Source organism: Octodon degus, unplaced genomic scaffold (assembly GCF_000260255.1).
Source record: "Octodon degus isolate 3935 unplaced genomic scaffold, OctDeg1.0 scaffold00261, whole genome shotgun sequence".
NCBI lineage: Eukaryota > Metazoa > Chordata > Mammalia > Rodentia > Octodontidae > Octodon > Octodon degus.
Window position 1 is genome coordinate 1,637,340 of NW_004524837.1, and position 19,401 is coordinate 1,656,740.

Here is a 19,401-nt window from a genome sequence, read left to right on the forward strand (position 1 = left end):
CTGAGACAGCAATTGAGACCGAACATGGTAGTGCACGCCTGTAATCCCAGCGCTTGGGAGGCTGAAAACAGGAGGATCACTACAAGTCTGATCTATGTATGATCTATGTAGTGAGACCCTGTAGACCCTGTAATAAATACAGAAATAAAAAATAAACTTCACAGTGAGGGCCTGGGAGATAGCTTAGTGGCACAAGTGCAAGGTCCTAAGTTCGATTCCCAGTAAAATAAGTAAGTAAGTAAGTAAGTAAATAAATAAATAAAACTTGGCAGTGGCTAAAAGGGTGCAATGACATACTAGGGGCCCGTAATACGTTAGATCAGAAGCTAAAGGTAAGACTTACATAGTAGTAATTGATAGACGGTTCAATTCCCAATTTCTGGAGCACTCTGAAATTAAAAAAAAAAAGTTGCATAATAAAGATCCATTTTCCTTTCTTATTCTTCTGAAACATCTTGTTTCATGGTAAAAATTAAGACATCTTAAAGGCTAGTGCGTATTTCCCATGTCTCCAACAACAAATCTGCTCACCACAGAGCAGACCCATGGCTCTTGGTCCTCTCTCCTGGCCTCACACACATGCTGCCCAGGTGCACTCTCCCAGGGCCTGCGCTCTCCAGATGGCTCCCCACGCCACATCTTCGAGGCGGGCACACCAGCACCACCCACTGGTGACATATGTTCCGAATGAGCGGTCTGGGTTCTCAGTTTATCCTAGGAAACTGCATATGGCTGATCTTTAAATCTGTTAACCATCCAGCAGAAAAGTATAAAAATAAGGTATAAAAAGTAAAGCCAAATTAATATGCTGAGCTGTAAAAGGCTTAAGTCAACAACTTCTGACATTGCCAGTCCCACGGATAACCCACTACTATTATGGACAACTGGACTATATTGGATTATTTTGCTGAATTCACGCACCTGCAATATTTAAATGGCAATGGAATACCCATCTTTGACAAAACTAAACAAAAAAAGGGGATACAAATGAAGGACCATTTTGTATCTGTACATACAAAATAGGATAGATATACAGCTACTTTCTCTTAATTCAATGAGAAGAAAGATTTGTACTAATAGTGTTTGGACAGGATATCATGTCTGCATCTTGTAGTATGAATAACCATTACAAAGACAACAATATGCAATGTATTAATTATTATTATTATTTTTTTTGGAACTGGGGATTGAACTCAGGTCCTTATGCTTGCCAGGGAAGTGCTTACTCCACTAAGCCATCTCCCCAACCCCTGTATTAATTACTGAAACTGTCTTACTAATCAGTTTTGAAACTGTCTCACTGCTCTTTGTTTCTCAATGAAATTAAAAAAAAAAAAAAACCTCTGACACAAAACATTTAAAAAAAAATCGATTAAATGCTGATAACCTTGAACAATGTTGGATTTTATGTAAAAATTCTTAGACTGAGCATTCCAGAATTCTCTGGGGTCCTCACCAACCCATTCTGATAGCTCTGGATTGTGATCACAAAACATGGATGAAAGACACAGCTGCCTCTCTGGGGCCCGAGCTGGCATCAGCTGCAGCTCCTGGCACCTCTAGCAGGCCTCATGTTTCTCTTTTGTTAATGACGTTACTGAGCCCAAATATCTGTGGCTCATGCTCTATTTCCGCTGGGCAGTGCCCTCCTGGTGTAGGTGGGCAAGGATAGAAAGATGCAGAGAAACCCAGTAGCTAGCCTAGAACACAGCTTAGCCTGTCTTCAGAGTTATAATGAGTTTGGTTTAACTCAGGTTTTCATCTGAGGGGACTCAGAGGAGTGCAGCAGTTAGTTTCTCAGGATTACTGCTTTCATATGAAAAAAGGATAACTTGTTATAATGGCTTAAAAACAAAAATAAAGGTGTTTGATCTAAAGTTTGACTCCTTAATTTTAACTTTATGACTGCTAAAAATTTCACACTTTCTTTGGAGAAAGTGGTGAATAGCAATTTTCCCAGAGCTCTTGTATTCTATGTGATGGTTCATAGGCACTGCACTCCCAGCTCTGCTGGTTGCTCAGCAGGCCTCAGCAAACAGTGACAGGATCTGCAGGGCTGGCCTTGTTGTTCCCAAGTTGCCAGGCCTATACAAAAAGCTGCTGAGTTCCACATTCTGCAAACAGGACCTACTGTCCTACATTACTTATACAGCTTATATAAAAGCTTTTTTTTTTTTTTTTTTGTAATTTAGGGAAAGGTCTGCAGGGTGTTCAGGGTCTCACTACTAGATTGGACTCATAGTGATCTGCCTGTTTACAGCTTCCCAAAAGATGGGAATATAGGCATGCGCCACCACCCCCAGGATCAACTGCCATCTCAGTGTGCCCCGGGGGCAGGGCCAGAACGGCAGGCCTAGGGCTCGAACCTCTGGCCCCTGCAACTGCTTGCAGGAGCTTTAATCCGCTGAGCTATTTGACCTGCCTATAAAAGCTTTTTGGCAGCACCACTGTGTTCTCCGTTGGATGGTGGTCCACCTTCATGCTGCAGGGTATACTTCCGTTCCTATTTCCACTTGGCCTACATTTGCTCTGCAGAGCTTTTCTTCTTTTCCTATCAGTAATAAAGATAACCTTGCTATCATTTAAAATTTTTTCTTAAGTACATCTATTTATTCTCCTTTTCCTGCCTAATAAATGAAACCTGTTGCACAGTTAACCTCAACTTGCATGCCACAGTGGGGCCTGGAGAACAAGAATGGGGTCCATGCTAGAAACAGGGGCACTGCTCTGCCTTTGGAGGGCTCAGCGGGCCCTATTCTGTCAACTTTCCAGAAATAAGTTTCCTTCTAACTGCAATACTCCTGCAATTCTGAAACATATTCTTTTAGCTAATTCTCACAGTGGTTGCTGAAGTGCTCATTATTGACATTTTGTGGGTGAGGAAGTGAAAGGTCTTAGTTTTACTGCAAGATCACACTACTTCCTCATACTCCCTACAAATTAAAGAACATACAGTACCTACACTAGTCAACACACACAGGAGCTGCCACACATTACTGGTCCTATAATTCCTAATATCTTCACTGAATCATGCAGATTTCAAGAGCTAAAGAAACTGAAGGAACATGTGTGACCCACTTATTCATTTTACATCATGGAAATAAGATCTAAAGAGATTATATAAGTAGGTTAAACAAATAGCCAGTGTCAAAAATAGGGTCAAAGGGCACCTTATCCTCTTTCTGTGCTCATGACACAGTGTCACATCCCTGTGATCCAAATTATTCAGGAGGCTGAGGGAGAAAGGATGTCACGTCCAGGCCAGCCTGGGCAAGTCAGCAAGATCTGGTCTCAAAAATGCAAAGGGCAGTTGGCATGATGGCACACACCTGTAAATCCTAGTACTCAGGAGGCTGAGGTAGAAGGATCTTTGGGAGTTTGAGACCAGCCTGGGCTACAAAGTGAGCTGGAGAATAGCCTGAACTGTGTAACAATGACACCTTGTGTCAAAAAGACCAAGAAACAAACAAAAACAGGGCCAGGGAGACGGCTCAGTGGAATAAGCGCTTTCCTGGCAAGTGCAAGGGCCTGAGTTCAATCCCCAGTTCTGCCAAAAAGAAATAAAAACAAAGGGCTGGGGATATAGCTCAATGGTAAGACAGCTCCTGGGTTCAATCCCCACTAATGTTAAAACAAAAACAAAAAATGCTTCACAGTCTGCAAGTTGGTAGCTTTACACACCTTCAGCTCCTTGGCAGAGTATTATTTGATGTAGCTCCATTTTTGCAAAGGCACTCAGCCTTGTCTGTTTCAATGCCTGATCTGTCAATTCAAATCCCAGCTGTTTGATCAAAACGACATAGGAAACCATCTGTGAGGATGCTTTTGTGTGTGAGGAGGTAGAACATGTGTCTAGAGAACCGTGAAGCTTTGTTCACCTGGAAGCAGATTTGATTCATACTACCTAAACATGGCTGAGGAGCAAAGGCTCCTGGGATGACTCATCTGAAGCAGAACCATTCAGACTAAAGAAACTGCACAGATTACAGCCAGCACTGCAGACACTGTATAATCTGTCATTTTTTCTTTTTAAAATAATCAACAGACATTTATTTCTCACAAAGTGTAAGATCAACACTGGCAGATCTGGCATCTGGTGACAGCTCCTTTCTCACAGACAGCAAATGTCCATCTTTGTCCCCCTGGCGGAAGAGGATAGATAGCTCTCAGGTCTTTAAAAAGGGCAGTCACACTCCTCATACCTTGGGGGTGAAGATCCAACCACCAAAGTCCAGGGGGACGCATGCATTTATTCAGCCCACTGTCGTCAGTCTCTTGCACCAAAACTCTCATTCTGCTTTGTCATATTTTTTTAAATTTAGCTCACTGGTTTACTATGGGCACTTACAATGAAGGACCATAAGAAGAATTAGTACACTTGACACAACATAAGTGTCCAGGTGGAAAGGGAAATGACAGTCCTAAACTCCCTCATGATGACTGGTAAGGAGGGAGATAGACAGTGGCCCTTGGAGGGCTTGTTGTCCTTACAAATCCATTGGCAACACATTCCCATCTCTGGAGCTGAGGTGAGTGCAGGCAGGAGCAAGTCCACATGCATTGGGTCACCTCAAGGGCTGAAAGGACCCTTACCCACCATTTTCTGCCTGTTCCAGGGCACCACAACCACAGCAGCCTTAGGCAAAGGTGCCTGGCGCTCAGGACCTCAGGGAAGAGTGTCTGTCAGGAACAATGACTGACAAGACATTCTTCATAGAGCCAACTTACTGTCTGAAAGCCTGGAGTATTTCTCAGGAATGACTGCTTGCCCTCTCTTAAGGTGCCAGCACATGTTGGCAGGGCTACCAATTATCACCGATCCCTGCTCATGCCTGCCTGGCCCCTGGAGCCGAAAGCCAGGTTGAGTGCACTCACTTGGTCAGGTCAAGCTGCTTGTACAGCACCAGGCTCTTCCCAAAGTACTTCTTCTCGGAGTCGAGGGCATCCAGCTGGGCAGCACAGGTGCCATGCTTCTCCCACTCATGCTTCCTGCAGGGCACAATAGGACAATTTCAGATGTTTTCCTCACACATAGCAGCCACACAGTGGGCACACCACTGCATTACCAAATGGGAAGGACACAACCCCTAACTTGCAATGTAGGCAACCCAGTAGTTTTCTTGAACTTAGAACAACACTCCAGTATCCCATGACTGTTCCAAAAGCCCACCCCATCTCGTTTTGCCCCACTCATTAACTTCCATTCACCTCTACAATCATGGCTTGCTCAATTAACAGCAAATCAAAGCTGAGAGGAAAAAATGCCATTGTTCAGACACCACCACGCTGAACAACATGGATCTCCTGAGAGCTGGTGCTTGACAGCAAAGGGCTTCAGAGAGCAGCACAAACCTCCCTTCTCTATAAGGAGACATGAAAGGACAGGATGGCCAGTCACCAGAACAGCACTGGACTATTCCACAGAGGAGCCTCCACTAATTTTGTTTTTTGTTGTTGTTTTTGTTTTTGTATTTTAAGGAAGGGTCTACGGGGTGTTCAGGGTCTAACTACTAGATCTGACACAGTGATCCACCTGTTTACAGCCTCCCAAGAGCTGGGATTACAGGTACACACCACCACGCCCAGTCTTGTTTTTGTTTTTTCTTGAGACAGGATTTCAGTCTGTAATTCAGGCTGCCCCTGAATTACACAGCCCAGGCTTGCCTCAAAGTTGCAACAATCCTCCTGCCTCAGCCTCCCAAGCTCTAAAATTACAGGCGTGTGCTGCCACACCCAGTTTGAACTCTTAAAGGGGATGAAATCCTGTACCCTTCCTACTTGCTATTTTTGCTTCTTCTGTCACATGCTCTCATGATGACATTCAATGCCACCACAGGGGGACCAACCTCTGGAAGCAAGAGTCAAAATAAAATCTTTCCTCTTTTTAAACTGATTTTCTCAGGCTCTTGTTACAGTACACCTGACTGGCAGACCCTGACACTTGTCTCTGAAGTACACTGCAAAGTTTCACGTAAGTGCTGTTTCCCTCCATCTTGACTCACTATGGCCACCGTCTACTTAGAAGCCATTTTTCTAAACCAATTTTGTGCTAATTAAGTGCGAGACCTGAGCTATTCATCAGCAACATTTTCACCGAGTGGCTCTCCTTTTGGAAGGGTGATTTCAACTGGCAGATTTCAGTCAGGGAATCCTGAAACCACACCCTTGAGTGAAATGTCAAACTCAGTGTTGATGAACCAGGCTTCTTAAAAAAGTCTCGCTAAACTCGAGCTTTCTTTTTTTAACAAAAAGCTCTACATAAAAATGTCTACATTAATGCTTTTGAGAAAATTTACTTCATTATACTCTTAAATTATGATATTACAGGAAGACATGTGAAAACAGAATTACCTTCAGTTGATATAACACAAATGTCAATTTTATCTTCTTAAAAAGCAATAGTTTTACAAACTATCATGAATTCAACACATAGCCTAGGCACAGAGCCTGCAAACCTCACAAATGTTTTGCTTTATTAAACTGAGGCCTCCGCCTCAGATAAGAATCCTGTCCTCTCTCCTCCCAGTGAGAAGGTATGTGGTCTTCCCTTCCCATTTTCCCTTTCTTTTCTGGTGGTACTGAGAATCAAACTCAGAGCTTCTACCCTGAGCTATATCCCAAGTCATTTCTTTTTATTTTTTATTTTTTTCCATTTTCGAGGCTGAGTTTGGTCTCACAGCATAGTTAAGTTGACCCAGCTGTGCTCCAACCTGCAGTCCTGCCTCCACCTCCCAGAGTAGGGGATCACAGGCATGCGCCACCATCCCAGGTTCTCCTTTTAACACATTTCCAGGCAGCAGTACGATTTCCTTAGGATATCTTTCTTGTCTGATTTTCACTAATTCCTAGATAAAGAATTATTTGATTTATTTAAACTTCAATTGAAAAATTTTTAAAAATGAAGTCATGAGGCCAGGGCTCAGCAGCACAAGCACCTGCCTGGCAAGCGCAAGTTCCCAAGTTTGATTCCTGGTACCACAGGATGAAAGAAAGAAGGGAGGAAATCAGGAATGAGCTTGTTTTCCTTGTCACTGCGACACAACAGCTGACCCTGCAAATTCAATGAGAAGAAGTTTATTTTGGCTCATTTGGCTCCTATCCCAGTCTAGAGTTAGTAGCTCCAGGGCAGCAGATCGTTACACAGAGACACGGCAGAGGAATAGCTGCTCCTGGCAAGGCAGCCAGGGAGCAGAGAGCCCACACTTAGGGTTAAGGTGCACACTGACTGCGAGAAAGCTGCACTTACCAGAATCTGCTGCCGTTCAGCGGGTGCTTTATGTCAGGCCAGTACAGATTCATATCCTGGAAAAGATCCTATGCATAATTTAAGAAAAAAAATCCATGTAAGACAGAAGAAACTCAAAACTTAGAGAGTAAATTTGATAATATATTTTTAAAAATTGAGTCCTGCTTATTAGTAGCATTTAAGTGAATAAAACAATTCTTTATTCTGCATAAACTTTATCACATAAAAGTACATGTAAAAGTGAAATTGAGTAATCATACCAGCATGTGGAAAACACAAGCTCTTGTAAATGAATGGCTTAAACTATGGTACACATAAGGAAACGTTATTCAACACTAAAAGAATTAGCTATGAAGCCATGAAAGTCATGAAGGAAACTTAAAACTTATATTCCTAAGTGAAAGACAGCCTGAAAAGTCTAGCTGCTCTGTCATTCCAACTATATGACATTCCAGAAAAGGCAAAATCTTAAGAGACAAAATGAAATCAGCAGTTGCCAGGGGTTCCTATTAGGTAATAAAGGAGGTCGGGCAGGTGAGACTGCTCCAAACACACTGCTGTGGGGATGCCACCTTCTAGCATTACCAAAACCTGTGAAACCATACAACACACACAGCCAACCCCCATGCAAACTATGAAATGTAGTTAAGGTATCAACAGCCAGACAACATGAGGCTGAGTCAGGATCACTGTGAGTTCAAGGCCAGCCTGGGTTACACAGTGAGTTCAAGACCAGCCTAAACTACATAGCAAGGCCCTGTCTAATAATAAGTGTTATGGTTTGTGTCTGGATGTCCCTCGAATATCTCATGCAGTCATGAGGGGTAGGCTTTTTGGAGGTGGCTGAATCTAGTGTATGACTAAATTGTAGTGCAATACTGGGACTAAGGGTGCTGACATTAAGGCTGGGTGACTGCTGGATCAGTACACTGACTGGATTGTTATAGCCCTGATCCCAGCAGCCAAGATAAGAAGGGCAGAAAGAGGCTTGTGTCCTCTTTTTGCTTTTGTGGCTTTTGCGGTCTTCTGCCACCACAACCAGTTGCCCCTGTGCCATGTACCACTCTGCCTTGGAGCCAGTTAAACTGAAACCTCTACAAATCATGAGCTACACAAACCTTTCCCTAACTTTGGGTGTCAGGTACTCTGTCTCAGTAACAAGAAAAATGTAAGACAAATGGGAAGAAGAAAAAGGAGGAGGAAAAAAAAAAAAAAGAAAAAAGAAAAAGGAGGAGGAGGGATTAGTACTGGTTTTGGAGTGGTGACTAACATACCCTGGTGGTGGAGGATGTGAACAGGAGAAGCTGCAATAACTGCTGATGTGGGACAGGAGAGCCTATCTTCTGAGGCTGGTAAGGGTGCATGGTCTTTTACCCAGAAATCATTCTGTTATTGGAGGATGTTAGTAGGGGAAACTGCAATCTATACTGTCCAGCCAATTTTCTGTAAACTTAAAATTGCTCTAAAACTAATGGCTGTCAAAACAAATACAAGCTCAAATTTTCAGAGGAGAGCTTATCTGACTTGAGGCTTCCTATGCTATGTAGATGGTCACCCTAAACCCAACTTAATTTCATTTTTCACTCTATATATACCAACTGGTATTAGACCAAAACAAACAAATAAAATTCATAAACATAGGATAGCTTCACTTTCCCATGCCTTACACCACTCCCATTAAGAGGACCTCTCCTCATGGCCTTCTTTTGTTTTTTTTTTTTGTTTGCTTATTTTAATTTTTTATTAATTTTATTCAGAAACAAGTAGCAATGAGACAGTATTAAAACCGATTAGTAAGACAGTTTCAATAATTAATACATTGTATATTGTTGTCTTCATAGTGGTTATCCATAGTACAAAATGCAGACATGATATCCTGTCCAAATACCATTAGTACAAATCTTTCTTCTCATTGAATTAAGAGAGAGTAGCTGTATATCTATCCTAACTATTTTGTATATACAGGTACAAAATGGTCCTTCATTTATATCCCCTTTTTGTCTTTAGTTTTGTCAGAGATGGGTATTCCATTGCCATTTAAATGTTGTAGGATGGGGCTGGGGAAATGGCTCAGTGGAATAAGTGCTTCCCTGGCAAGCGCAAGGGCCTGAGTTCAATCCCTGGTTCCACAAAAAAAAAAAAAAATAAATAAATAAATAAATAAATAAATGTGCAGGTGCATGAATTCAGCAAAATAATTCAATCTAGTCCAGTAGTCCATAATAGTAGTGGGTTATCTGTAGGACTGGCAATGTCAGAAGTTGTTGACTTGACCCTTTTACAGCTCAGCATATTAATATGGCTTTACTTTTTATATACTTTTCTGCTGGATGGTTAAGACCAAGATAAAGACCTAACAAGAAATGTAACTTTCGTATGTGACAAGTCAGTCAAATCCCCTCAGGATGTACCCTGTAACCCTGTACCACAGTTTGTAGATCCTTTGTCAGTGTCAGCCATGTGGATGAGTCATGGCTACTGCTTGACCAATTTGCTCTCTGTGAAAGCCTGAGAGAATGTTTTCTTTCCATGTGATGCTCCTTAGGCACACTCTACATCGTTGATAAATTTCTATGTAAAAATATGTAATATTCCTATTTTTAAATCTTTTTTAATTTTTCTTCACATTCTATAGGGATTTAAAGTTTAACATATCAATGCTTGATAGAAAATACCTGTTCCATGCTATGTCTAAGATTTGATATTCATACAGATAGTGAGGTTCAGCTCAACTGCACATATATATATGTACACACACACACACACACACACACACACACATATATATATATATATATATATATATATATATATATGTTTTTTTTTTTTTTTTTTTGTGGCGGAACCAGGGATTGAACTCAGGCCCTTGCACTGGGAAGCGCTTATTCTCCTGAGCCATCTCCCCAGCCCCATTAACTGCCTATGTTATAGGGTAATAATATCATTAAGCCTCTCTTCTGGAGGGTTGACAATCTACATTTGCAGACCAGAAATTGGAGAAAAAGAAGGGCTGCAACAACAGCCAACATTTTGGCCCTAATGAGGCCAAATGACCTTGAGCCTTTCAAGGTCAGTGAGGACTTAGGACATAAGAGAACCTGTACTGTAACATCCTGTAACTCAGTGATGTCCAAAATTTTCTGATCAAGGAGATTATGGGGCCACAGAGGAAAGTGACCATGGCCTTCTCATAACCACCTACCTCCCCTCCTCATTTCTTGTCTCCCTTTCTCTACCTTGCTCACTGTTACTTCTCAATCTGGGTCCCATCAGCCCTCTGGCATGACAGGGTGATGATGCAGTATATTTTCCAAATTAGGTTACTTTTTTGGGGACAAATGCTAAGTTGAATATTATGCTACACAAGTAAACGAGGACTGTTGTGAGGAGCAATAACATGACTACCAAAGACCTGGAAATACCCTTGACCCAAGTGATTCCAACCTTCCTTTTATGGATCCTTTTAATGATACTTCTTCATCAACTGTACCCTCTTCTCCTCAGCCTCTCTTCCTCCTGATTCCATTTTCATAGGCCCCTTTTCAATCCTGTTTTTAAATACTGGTGTTCATCCAGGCTGTCTCTGTCCCTCTATATCTATGTGTTCAGTCCTGCTCCACCCTGACAGAGCACTACAAGGACTATCAGACCCTCAAAGAACAATGAGCATGGTGCAATGCTACACTGCACATTTAGAGGTATTTCAAAAGAATACTTCTGTTGATACCCGACTGCATTCTTATGGCTCCCTGTTTAAAAGGACCTTTTGTACTGGAAGGGCCAATCATTTTCTTCCAGCTCAGAGCCACTGTGGAGCACTCAACCCACCTACAGCTGGTAAGGTCAGCCCTCAGTGCTATGTGCCCATTCTCCAGCACAGCTGCCTAGCATACTTCTCCAGGCACCCACTTTCTCGCACTGAGCCAGGAGCCCTGGGGACTGGAGATTAATGGGGGCTGGGGTACAAATATCAGGGTCTTTGCTCCTCTCTCGGCCTTCTTCCCCAGCTCACCCATGCTATGGACTCGCCCAGGAGAAAAGTCAATTTTTATTAAATTCACAGGACTGCTTTAGATATTAATAATTACTACAACATTACCTGGGGCTCAATCCTAATGCTTTTGAAGGTATACTTTTGAACAGAGTTAACATAAGTTGAATGTTCTACTGCAGTAGAAAGATTATAAAATTAATACCTTAATCTCATCTAAATGAAAGTGCCATGATGAGTTACAATCTTCCACTTTGTCAGGCCTTGAAGTCCAAATTAAAAAGAGAGAGAGAGAGAGAGAAATATTAATCTTGGTTAGGATGGCATCTATATGACATTAGAATACTTTAAAGTCTGAAAAGAAAAATTCTAATTAAGAATATATCCTATAGGGGCCAGGGAGATGGCTCAGTGGAATAAGCGCTTCCCTGGCAAGCGCAAGGGTCTGAGTTCAATCCCTGGTTCCGCCAAAAAAAAAAAAAAAGAATATATCCTATAAATCTTTTAACAAAGACTGCTCAGAAATAAATAGTCATGGTTCTAGTTTCTTTGGAAGAACAGAGATAGTGTTGAACACATTCCTGCTGCCTTGAACCACCAGTAGTACAAGTACAACTGTCCAATCAGGCCACTTATGTCACTGGTAGTAATAGTGGTAGTCATGCTTGGGACAGCATGCATGCACCACCAGTAGTACAAGCCACCAGACAGCAACACTACAGATTATGGCTTTGTCATGAACAGTTAAAAAGTGCAGGACTAAGCTACACATGCTGGCTCTTTAATAGAGGAAGCATAATAGAGGAACTTTTAAATTGGCCCCCCAGGGGCACAGTGATGCTAAGCTACTGACTTGGGCCATGGCCATTGCAAAATGCAGCATGAAAAGAAAAGAGCTTGTCCCTCTTTAAAATGTGATACAGTCAATGAGATAACATGCAACTAACATGTCCAGAAATGCCTGGCCACAATATCAGCTAGTATGATTTTTGTTTTTATTTTTTAGTACCAAATTCACATACTGATTTGGAAATTTCTTTCCTCACACATTTGACTCTGGACACAGCCACTCTTTCCCTAGATGCTCTTAGTCCATGAAGTCCCTACACTGACTTTCCAGGATCCCTCAGCTCCCCATGAAGGCCAGGACGCTGTGGCCTTGTCACCAGGAGGCTGCCTGGCAGCTGCAAGCAGCACAGCCTCCCCTTTGCAAGGACAGAGGCCTGCAGGCCTTCACTGCAGCTTACAAATAAGCCGCGGGGGAGCAGAGCAATCAAGCAAAATCTAAGACAAAGGTCCCAGAAAGCAGAACTATAAGCCAGGTCCCATTTAATCTATTTCCTAGTCCCCAACCCCATTCCTAAAGGACAAGCAGGTATCAATAAGAACCACAACAAAATAGATTCCTTCCAGGAAACTAATGTGCATAATTTAAAATCACAAATACATACATATATGTATACTAAATACAATGTAATCAAAACCAGAAAAATACAGTGTCTGTGAAGTGCATGACAGGGATTTGTTCTCATTTTCCTTCTATTACACACAAACGTATATATATATATATGACCACATGTTTTTTATATAATGGGTTCCAAAGAAAGAGCAAAATAAAAAATTAATATTCTAAGGATCCTAAGTTAATTTTGAAAATGAAAATTTAAATTTGAAAATTAAATTTTAATTATTCATTTTACTAATTTAATTTTAACTAAATTAAAAATTAAATTGTTGGGATTCTAAAATGTTCCCAGAATTCCTAAAGGTATATTTGAACTTCATTGCTCTTACTCTACCAAAACAGAAGTAAATGACAGAATTAGGGATGTGTCGAGAAACTAGAACTATTTTAAAATAAGGATCTCATCTACTGAATAAATTCCTAACAAAAATAACAAGTATAATTAATAAGTCGAGAGTCACTCTAGAATTTCAGGTTAGCTAGCTTCTACCGTTTCATCATTTTATTTTATTAGATGCTTGCCATAGTCCGTGTATTGTCCAATAATCAGGAGATTTTTCACAGTCATTAACTTCCTGGGGAGAAAAGACACAAGATAATTGGTTCACTGTTTAATAATAAGAACATTTAGCAACCTACTTCCTTTCAACATACATCAGGGAGAAACAGGGGCTTTACTAAACCAAGGTGAGCCCAGAGTTACTACCGTAGAGTACCTTTATTTTAATAACAGGCAGAAAAAACACTGGGGCTTCATGTCCTAGGCCAGGTCTCAAACAACTTAGGTAACAGTCATTTTTGAAACAGTCATTTTTGCCTTTAAAACAGAAATGCTTCTGCACCTGAATAATCTGCTCACAACATAATCAGAAATCAATGTTCTGAACAAAGGCAGATAATACCCTGTTATACTTGGACCTGGTCCAAGTACTTTAGTGTAGTAGTATAGTAAGTATCAAAAACCTGAAGCCAACAAATACAATGAGGTGAGAATTGGAGTATATTCTCGGTGTTGGTAATAAAGATAAAACCTACAATAAAAATCTCAGTGCAACAAACACATTTTCAGAGGCCTATCAATGGTTTACCTAAGATACAATTTTTCCACAATAAGAAAAAAAAAAAAAACAAGAAATATACTTGAGCTAGGTGTGATGCCACATGCCTGTAACACCAGCACTCAAGAGGCTGAGGAAGGAGAACTGTGAGTTCGAGGCCAGTCTGGGGTACATATTGACTTCAAGGCCAACCTGAACTACATAGTGAGACTTTGTCTCAAAAAAAAAAAAAAAAAAAAAAAAAATTAAATGCACTTATGGACCTGATTTTTGGCAAAGGGGCTAAGCATACTTACTGGAAGGATAGCCTATTTAATCAATGGTGCTGGAAAAACTGGCTTCTATATGCTGAAGAAGCCAGTCTAAAACTGAGAACCATGTCTATCACGATGCACTAAACTAAAATCAAAATGGATCAAAGATCTAAATATTATAACAGAAACACTAAATCTGCTGGAAGAGAAACTATGTAAAAGTCTTAAAGACATTGTTGCAAGCAAAGACTCTATGAGCAAAACCCTGATCACATAAGAACTGTCACAAAGAATCAACAACTGAGATCTCATCTTACTAAAAATGTTTCTCACAGAAAAACAAAACAAAACAAAAAACCCCAGCAGAGTAAAGAGACAACCACAAAGTGGGACAAAATTTATGCCACCTGTTCTTCAGGCAAAGGACTAATATCTAGTCAAATACCTAATTAAAAGACCTAATCCAACAATGGGTATCTGAGATAAACAGACATTTCTCAGAATAAGTACAAATGACAAATATGTAAAAAAAAAAAAAAGTTCAACATTACTTGTCATTCAATAAATGCAAATTGGGCAGGGGAGATGGCTCAGTGGAATAAGCGCTTCCCTGGTAAGCGCAAGGGCCTGAGTTCAATCCCCGGTTCCGCAAAAAAAAAAAAAATAAATAAATAAATGCAAATTAAAATAACACTGATATTTTATCTCTTGAAATTAGTTTTTTTAAATTAATTTTATTGAGAAAGAAATAGCAATAAGACAGTTACAAAATAGATTAGTAGGACAATTACAATAATTAATACATTGCATACTGTTGTCTTCACAGTACAAGATGTACTGATAAGATACATGTACAAGATACCACAGTACATGGTATCTTGTCTAAACTGACATTCTATCTAACTCCAGAAAAAATAACTGTTATAAAGAGAACAATTAATAACAAATGCTGGCAGGGCTGTGGGGAAAAAAGAATTCTTCTCCACTGTTGGAGAGTAAGCTGGTACAACCACCGTGGAAATCAGTGTGTACAGTCCTCAAAAAACTAGGAGTAAAAAAACCCCAAAAAACTAGGACTAGAGGTCCCATGTGACCCAGCTATTCCCCTTCTGGGTATCTTCTCAGAAGCATTAAAAGCACTATACCAAGGGCCAGCTAAATAGCTCAGCGGATTAAAGTGCCTGAAAGCAGGCACAGGGGCCAGGGGCTCAATCCCTGGGCCTGCCATGCCGGCCTCACAACCAGGGCATGCTGAGACAGCAACTGAGACTGAGTGTGGTGGCACGTGCCTATAATCCCAGCTCTTGGGAGGCTGTAAATAGGTGAATCACTACAAGTCTGATCTAGTAGTGAGACCCTGAACACCCTGTAGGCCGTTCCCTAAAAATACAAAAAAATAAAAAATGAAAACAAAAGCACTGTACCACAGTGGTACATGCACACCCATGTTTCGAGTGGCGCTGTTCATCACAGCTAAATCTTAGAAGCAATCAAAATACCCATTAATCAATGAATGGGTAAAAAAGATGTGTGTTTCTTTTTATAATGAAGAATTACTCAGCCATAAGGAAGGATAAAATTGAGATTTTATAGCTAAATGAATGGACCTTAAGACCATAATCATAAGTGAAATAAATCTGGCACATCTGTATAAGTATCACATGATCTTTCTGGTGTGAGAAACTGAAAATGTAAGTGAAAACATAAATGTACAATAGGTATTGTGCAATAGGAAGAAACCATTCAAAGGGAAAAGGGAAATAGGGAGGGGGAGGGGAAAGGAGGGCGGAAAATGAGAAAAGAAGGATAAAAATGAAAAATGAGGTTTGTGAATGGGGAGCGGAAGGGGATTTGAAAAGAGGGAATAGGATTGAGAAAAACAAAAAAGAGGACTGAAGATAATATGCCATGTAGAGATACAAATTCCTTATAATGAATGTGGTTACTACATGCACCTAAATTGAACCAAAAAACTTAAATTTTTTAAAAAAGAAATACGGATATGGAGCCACCAGCCCAAGTGAAACTGACCTCAGGCCCAGTCCCCCACAGGGACTAAGCAAATAAAGGAAAGTCTGAGCCACTGAGGGAAGACAAAGATGGACATCATGCTCCATCTTTCCCAATCCTTTCCTCTGTGTATCACCTTTTGTGAGAAGGCAGCTTCTTTTCAGGGTGGTCCATAGATGAGGAAGTACCCTGGTTTCAGTGACTAAAGTACCCAGTGACAGCTGCATGCCACAGAACAGCTGGGCAGCAGCCTGCAGAGTCCACACACTTCAACTTCCATTCCAGTGCCGTCCCCAAGGAAACCTCACTTTCTGCAGTCTACAGCTTGTGAAGCGCAAAGCCAGCACCAACATGGGTCATAAGGAGGTAATTCCAATGAGAGGCTGGTTTCTCGCATTCCCTAGCAAGCACTCATCAGCTCCTACAGTGCTTGAGGGTGAGGACACAGTGGACTGTCCTATCAAAACCAGGACTGACCGTTCAGTACTATACTGTAGACATCTGAGACAGAAGCCCAGAGACAGCCCTGCAGCCAGTACACCTGGCCTGCAATACCAGCACTTTCTTATCACAGCCGTCCTGTTTGAAATAAACTGCCTAGCAGTGACATCTTGATAATCATTTTAAAAAATCTTGCTGCTAAAACCTCAAAGCAGGAAGACACTTGGCTGCATAATATATGAGGTTAAAGGACAAAACCATTTCTCCTCAGAAAATCCGAAACTGAAGACTGACCTTGAGCTTTTGAGCTGACCTTGAGCTCTTCCTGCACACAGGGAGCCTTCAGAGGTCAGCAATACCTGACTCCCTGCACTTCATTCCACTCCCACACCACTCCACCCTGGCACCAAAATAAAGAAATAGTACCAGTAGAAAAAATATATAATATATTTAGAAAGCTGAAACCTTATCAGTTTAATAATAGAGACACAGTTACAAATTAGATTCTAAACCAAAAGAATAATTTGGTGAGATAAGGAGTGAAATTTCACTTTTGCCTGTCAACAGAAAAGTGAATCAGTGAGGAAGTAAGAACGTCCTCACTAGTCAAAGTCAATGCTGAAGGTGAGACAAAAAGCCAGACTGCTCCCAACATGGCAGGAAATGATCAAACTATAGGGCACCTGGCGGCTACATTCATCTTGCACAATTTAGAGGTCTCAAAACCCAAAACTCTGAAGCAAAATTTCATGAACACTGTCACTGAAATTACTGTTAGGCCAGCAATATGGTAAAATACTATAGAAAACTTTGTAAAGGACACCAGGATCAGTTTTGTAACTGCCCATGAGAAGAACCAGCCCCACAGTGGAAGCAAGCAGGGCTCCAGGGGGAAGAGACTCAGCACGATGTCCTAAAAAAATGAAAGACACAAGGCAAGTCAGAGTCACAGTAGGAGAAAGCTGTTGTTGCCGCTGAACAGAAAAGAGGAGGCGGGCATTGTTTCTCAGATCTCTTCCACAAGTAGATGCTTAATTAGCTTTCAAAAATAACATGAAGGGAGGAGACAAATCCAGCCTCATCACGAGTTGAATTTTGACTCCCAAATAATATATCCCATCTCAGTTTTTATATCTGTTAACTTGGAAACAGGATCCTTGCAGGTATAATCAATATAAGGTGAGCTCATACCAGATTGGGGAGAGCCCTGCATTCATTCACTGACATAATAAAAGACAAACACAAGGCAGACAAACTCAAGGAAAGTGAGGTATCCGCAAGCCTAGGACACAGCTAGAAAACTGAAAGCACAGCAGGTTGACATGATAACGGAGACACAGTTACAAATTAGATTGAGACAAGGTTCTAGAAGCCTGGGACAACCTCCTTCAGCAGCCAATGGAAGGAGCCAAACCTACTAATGCCTTGATTTCAGACAAACAGCCTCTAGAGCTATGAAGAGAACTGATGTTCTAAGTCACTGTTTGTGACTTTTGTTACAGCCATCATAGGGAACTGAAACATGGCCTTCTTCCCGCAACAGTGTCCTGTTGCAGACACAACTTGCCTAGAATAACTCCAGCCTCCAACACCAGACAGGGCAAAGAGGTTGGAGGCTCAGTCAGCCAACAGGAACCAAGCAGGCACATGTGCCTGTAAACAACCTTTTGCAGGGTTCCACATCAAAGGGGCCCACTCAAGGAGAAAAACTCACCTTGCACAGTGTTGGAGGCCAGAGTTGGGTCAAAATTAGTTTTTTCCACTCATGACTGCCACTGTTAAAAGACAAGAAGCTTATTTTTCAATAACTTATTCAAAGTTTCAGGAAAAATCCATCCATCCAATCAACAGTATGTATGAGACTCGTTATGTTGCTTGAAACAAAGTCCCTGGCTCTACTGCATATTCCAGAGTCAATAAACATAAGAAAGCATATACAACGAACTTAAGAGGTGAAGAACATAAATATGATGTAAGAAGACAGGCAGGTCAGAATGTAGTCAGAGAGGGTTCCACTGAAGGGAAGCACCTGAGCCATAAATGCCTTTCTTAGCCAGGTGTGGTAGTGCATACCTGTAAACCCAGCACGATGGGAGGGTGAGGCAGGAGGATTGCATGTTCAGACATTGTAATATCTTGGTGATACTCTTGTTTGAAATAAAAACCGACAAGATACAAGGTACTAGGCATGTAGCTCAGTGGGAATCTTTTTCCCGAGGCTGTCTGAGCACTTTAGAAATACAGATGCATAATCCTTTAGCTACAATTGTGACCCGATAAGGTCCTGAACAGTGGACATATTTCTGTAATTTAGGTGGCAACCAAACATGACTGGAGCTAACATAAAACTGCTTACTTTCACTACCTCACTCAGCTTGGATTCATTTACTGCTCTGCAGAACTACTGACATGTGGTCAGAGGGTGTTATGTAAGAAGCTGTGTAGGGCTGTTATCCAGGGCCAACCTATGCACGCACCCTTCACACATCACCCAGAGCGTGATATAAGCACTGTACTGTGGCGAGATGTGCTTTCTGGAACACAGTAGTGCATACAACCACATCATATCACACATGTTACCTGGACCACACCTGACTGCCTATACAACAAATATGAAAACTGTAAAACTCACCTGGCTTTAACACTGCATCAAAGGCCAGGCTAGACAGAAAAAATAAAGATAGGTAGGAAGGAAACAAGGAAAACAACAATTTTAAAGTTGCACTTTCAAGAAGACAGGAACTTCATAGGACAGTTACCCAAGGTTGTACTTCCTAGGTTTGTTTATATTTCTTTTCTTTCTTGCCTATCACACCCAAAAAACCTTAAAGATAGAAGGCAGAGTTTAGGTGATAAGGTAAAAAGCAGAAAGCTGGCCTTGAGACACAGATTCAGGGATAGACCAACCACACCCCCAAAACAAAACACACACACAC

The 19,401-nt window shown here is 41.2% G+C and overlaps 1 protein-coding gene across 1 annotated transcript in view; it reads right to left on the reverse strand.

The window, feature by feature from the left end:
• Positions 1-19,401, reverse strand: part of Rnaset2 (ribonuclease T2) — a 27,201-nt gene that overhangs the window by 3,879 nt on the left and 3,921 nt on the right. Inside the window, exons 2-7 of the mRNA XM_004646234.2 lie at positions 18,180-18,240; positions 13,225-13,277; positions 11,443-11,500; positions 7,247-7,314; positions 4,876-4,989; positions 344-389 (exon numbers count right to left, since the gene is read on the reverse strand). Coding sequence (XP_004646291.1) covers positions 344-389; positions 4,876-4,989; positions 7,247-7,314; positions 11,443-11,500; positions 13,225-13,277; positions 18,180-18,240 — 400 coding nt within the window. The remainder of the gene's footprint in view (positions 1-343; positions 390-4,875; positions 4,990-7,246; positions 7,315-11,442; positions 11,501-13,224; positions 13,278-18,179; positions 18,241-19,401) is intronic.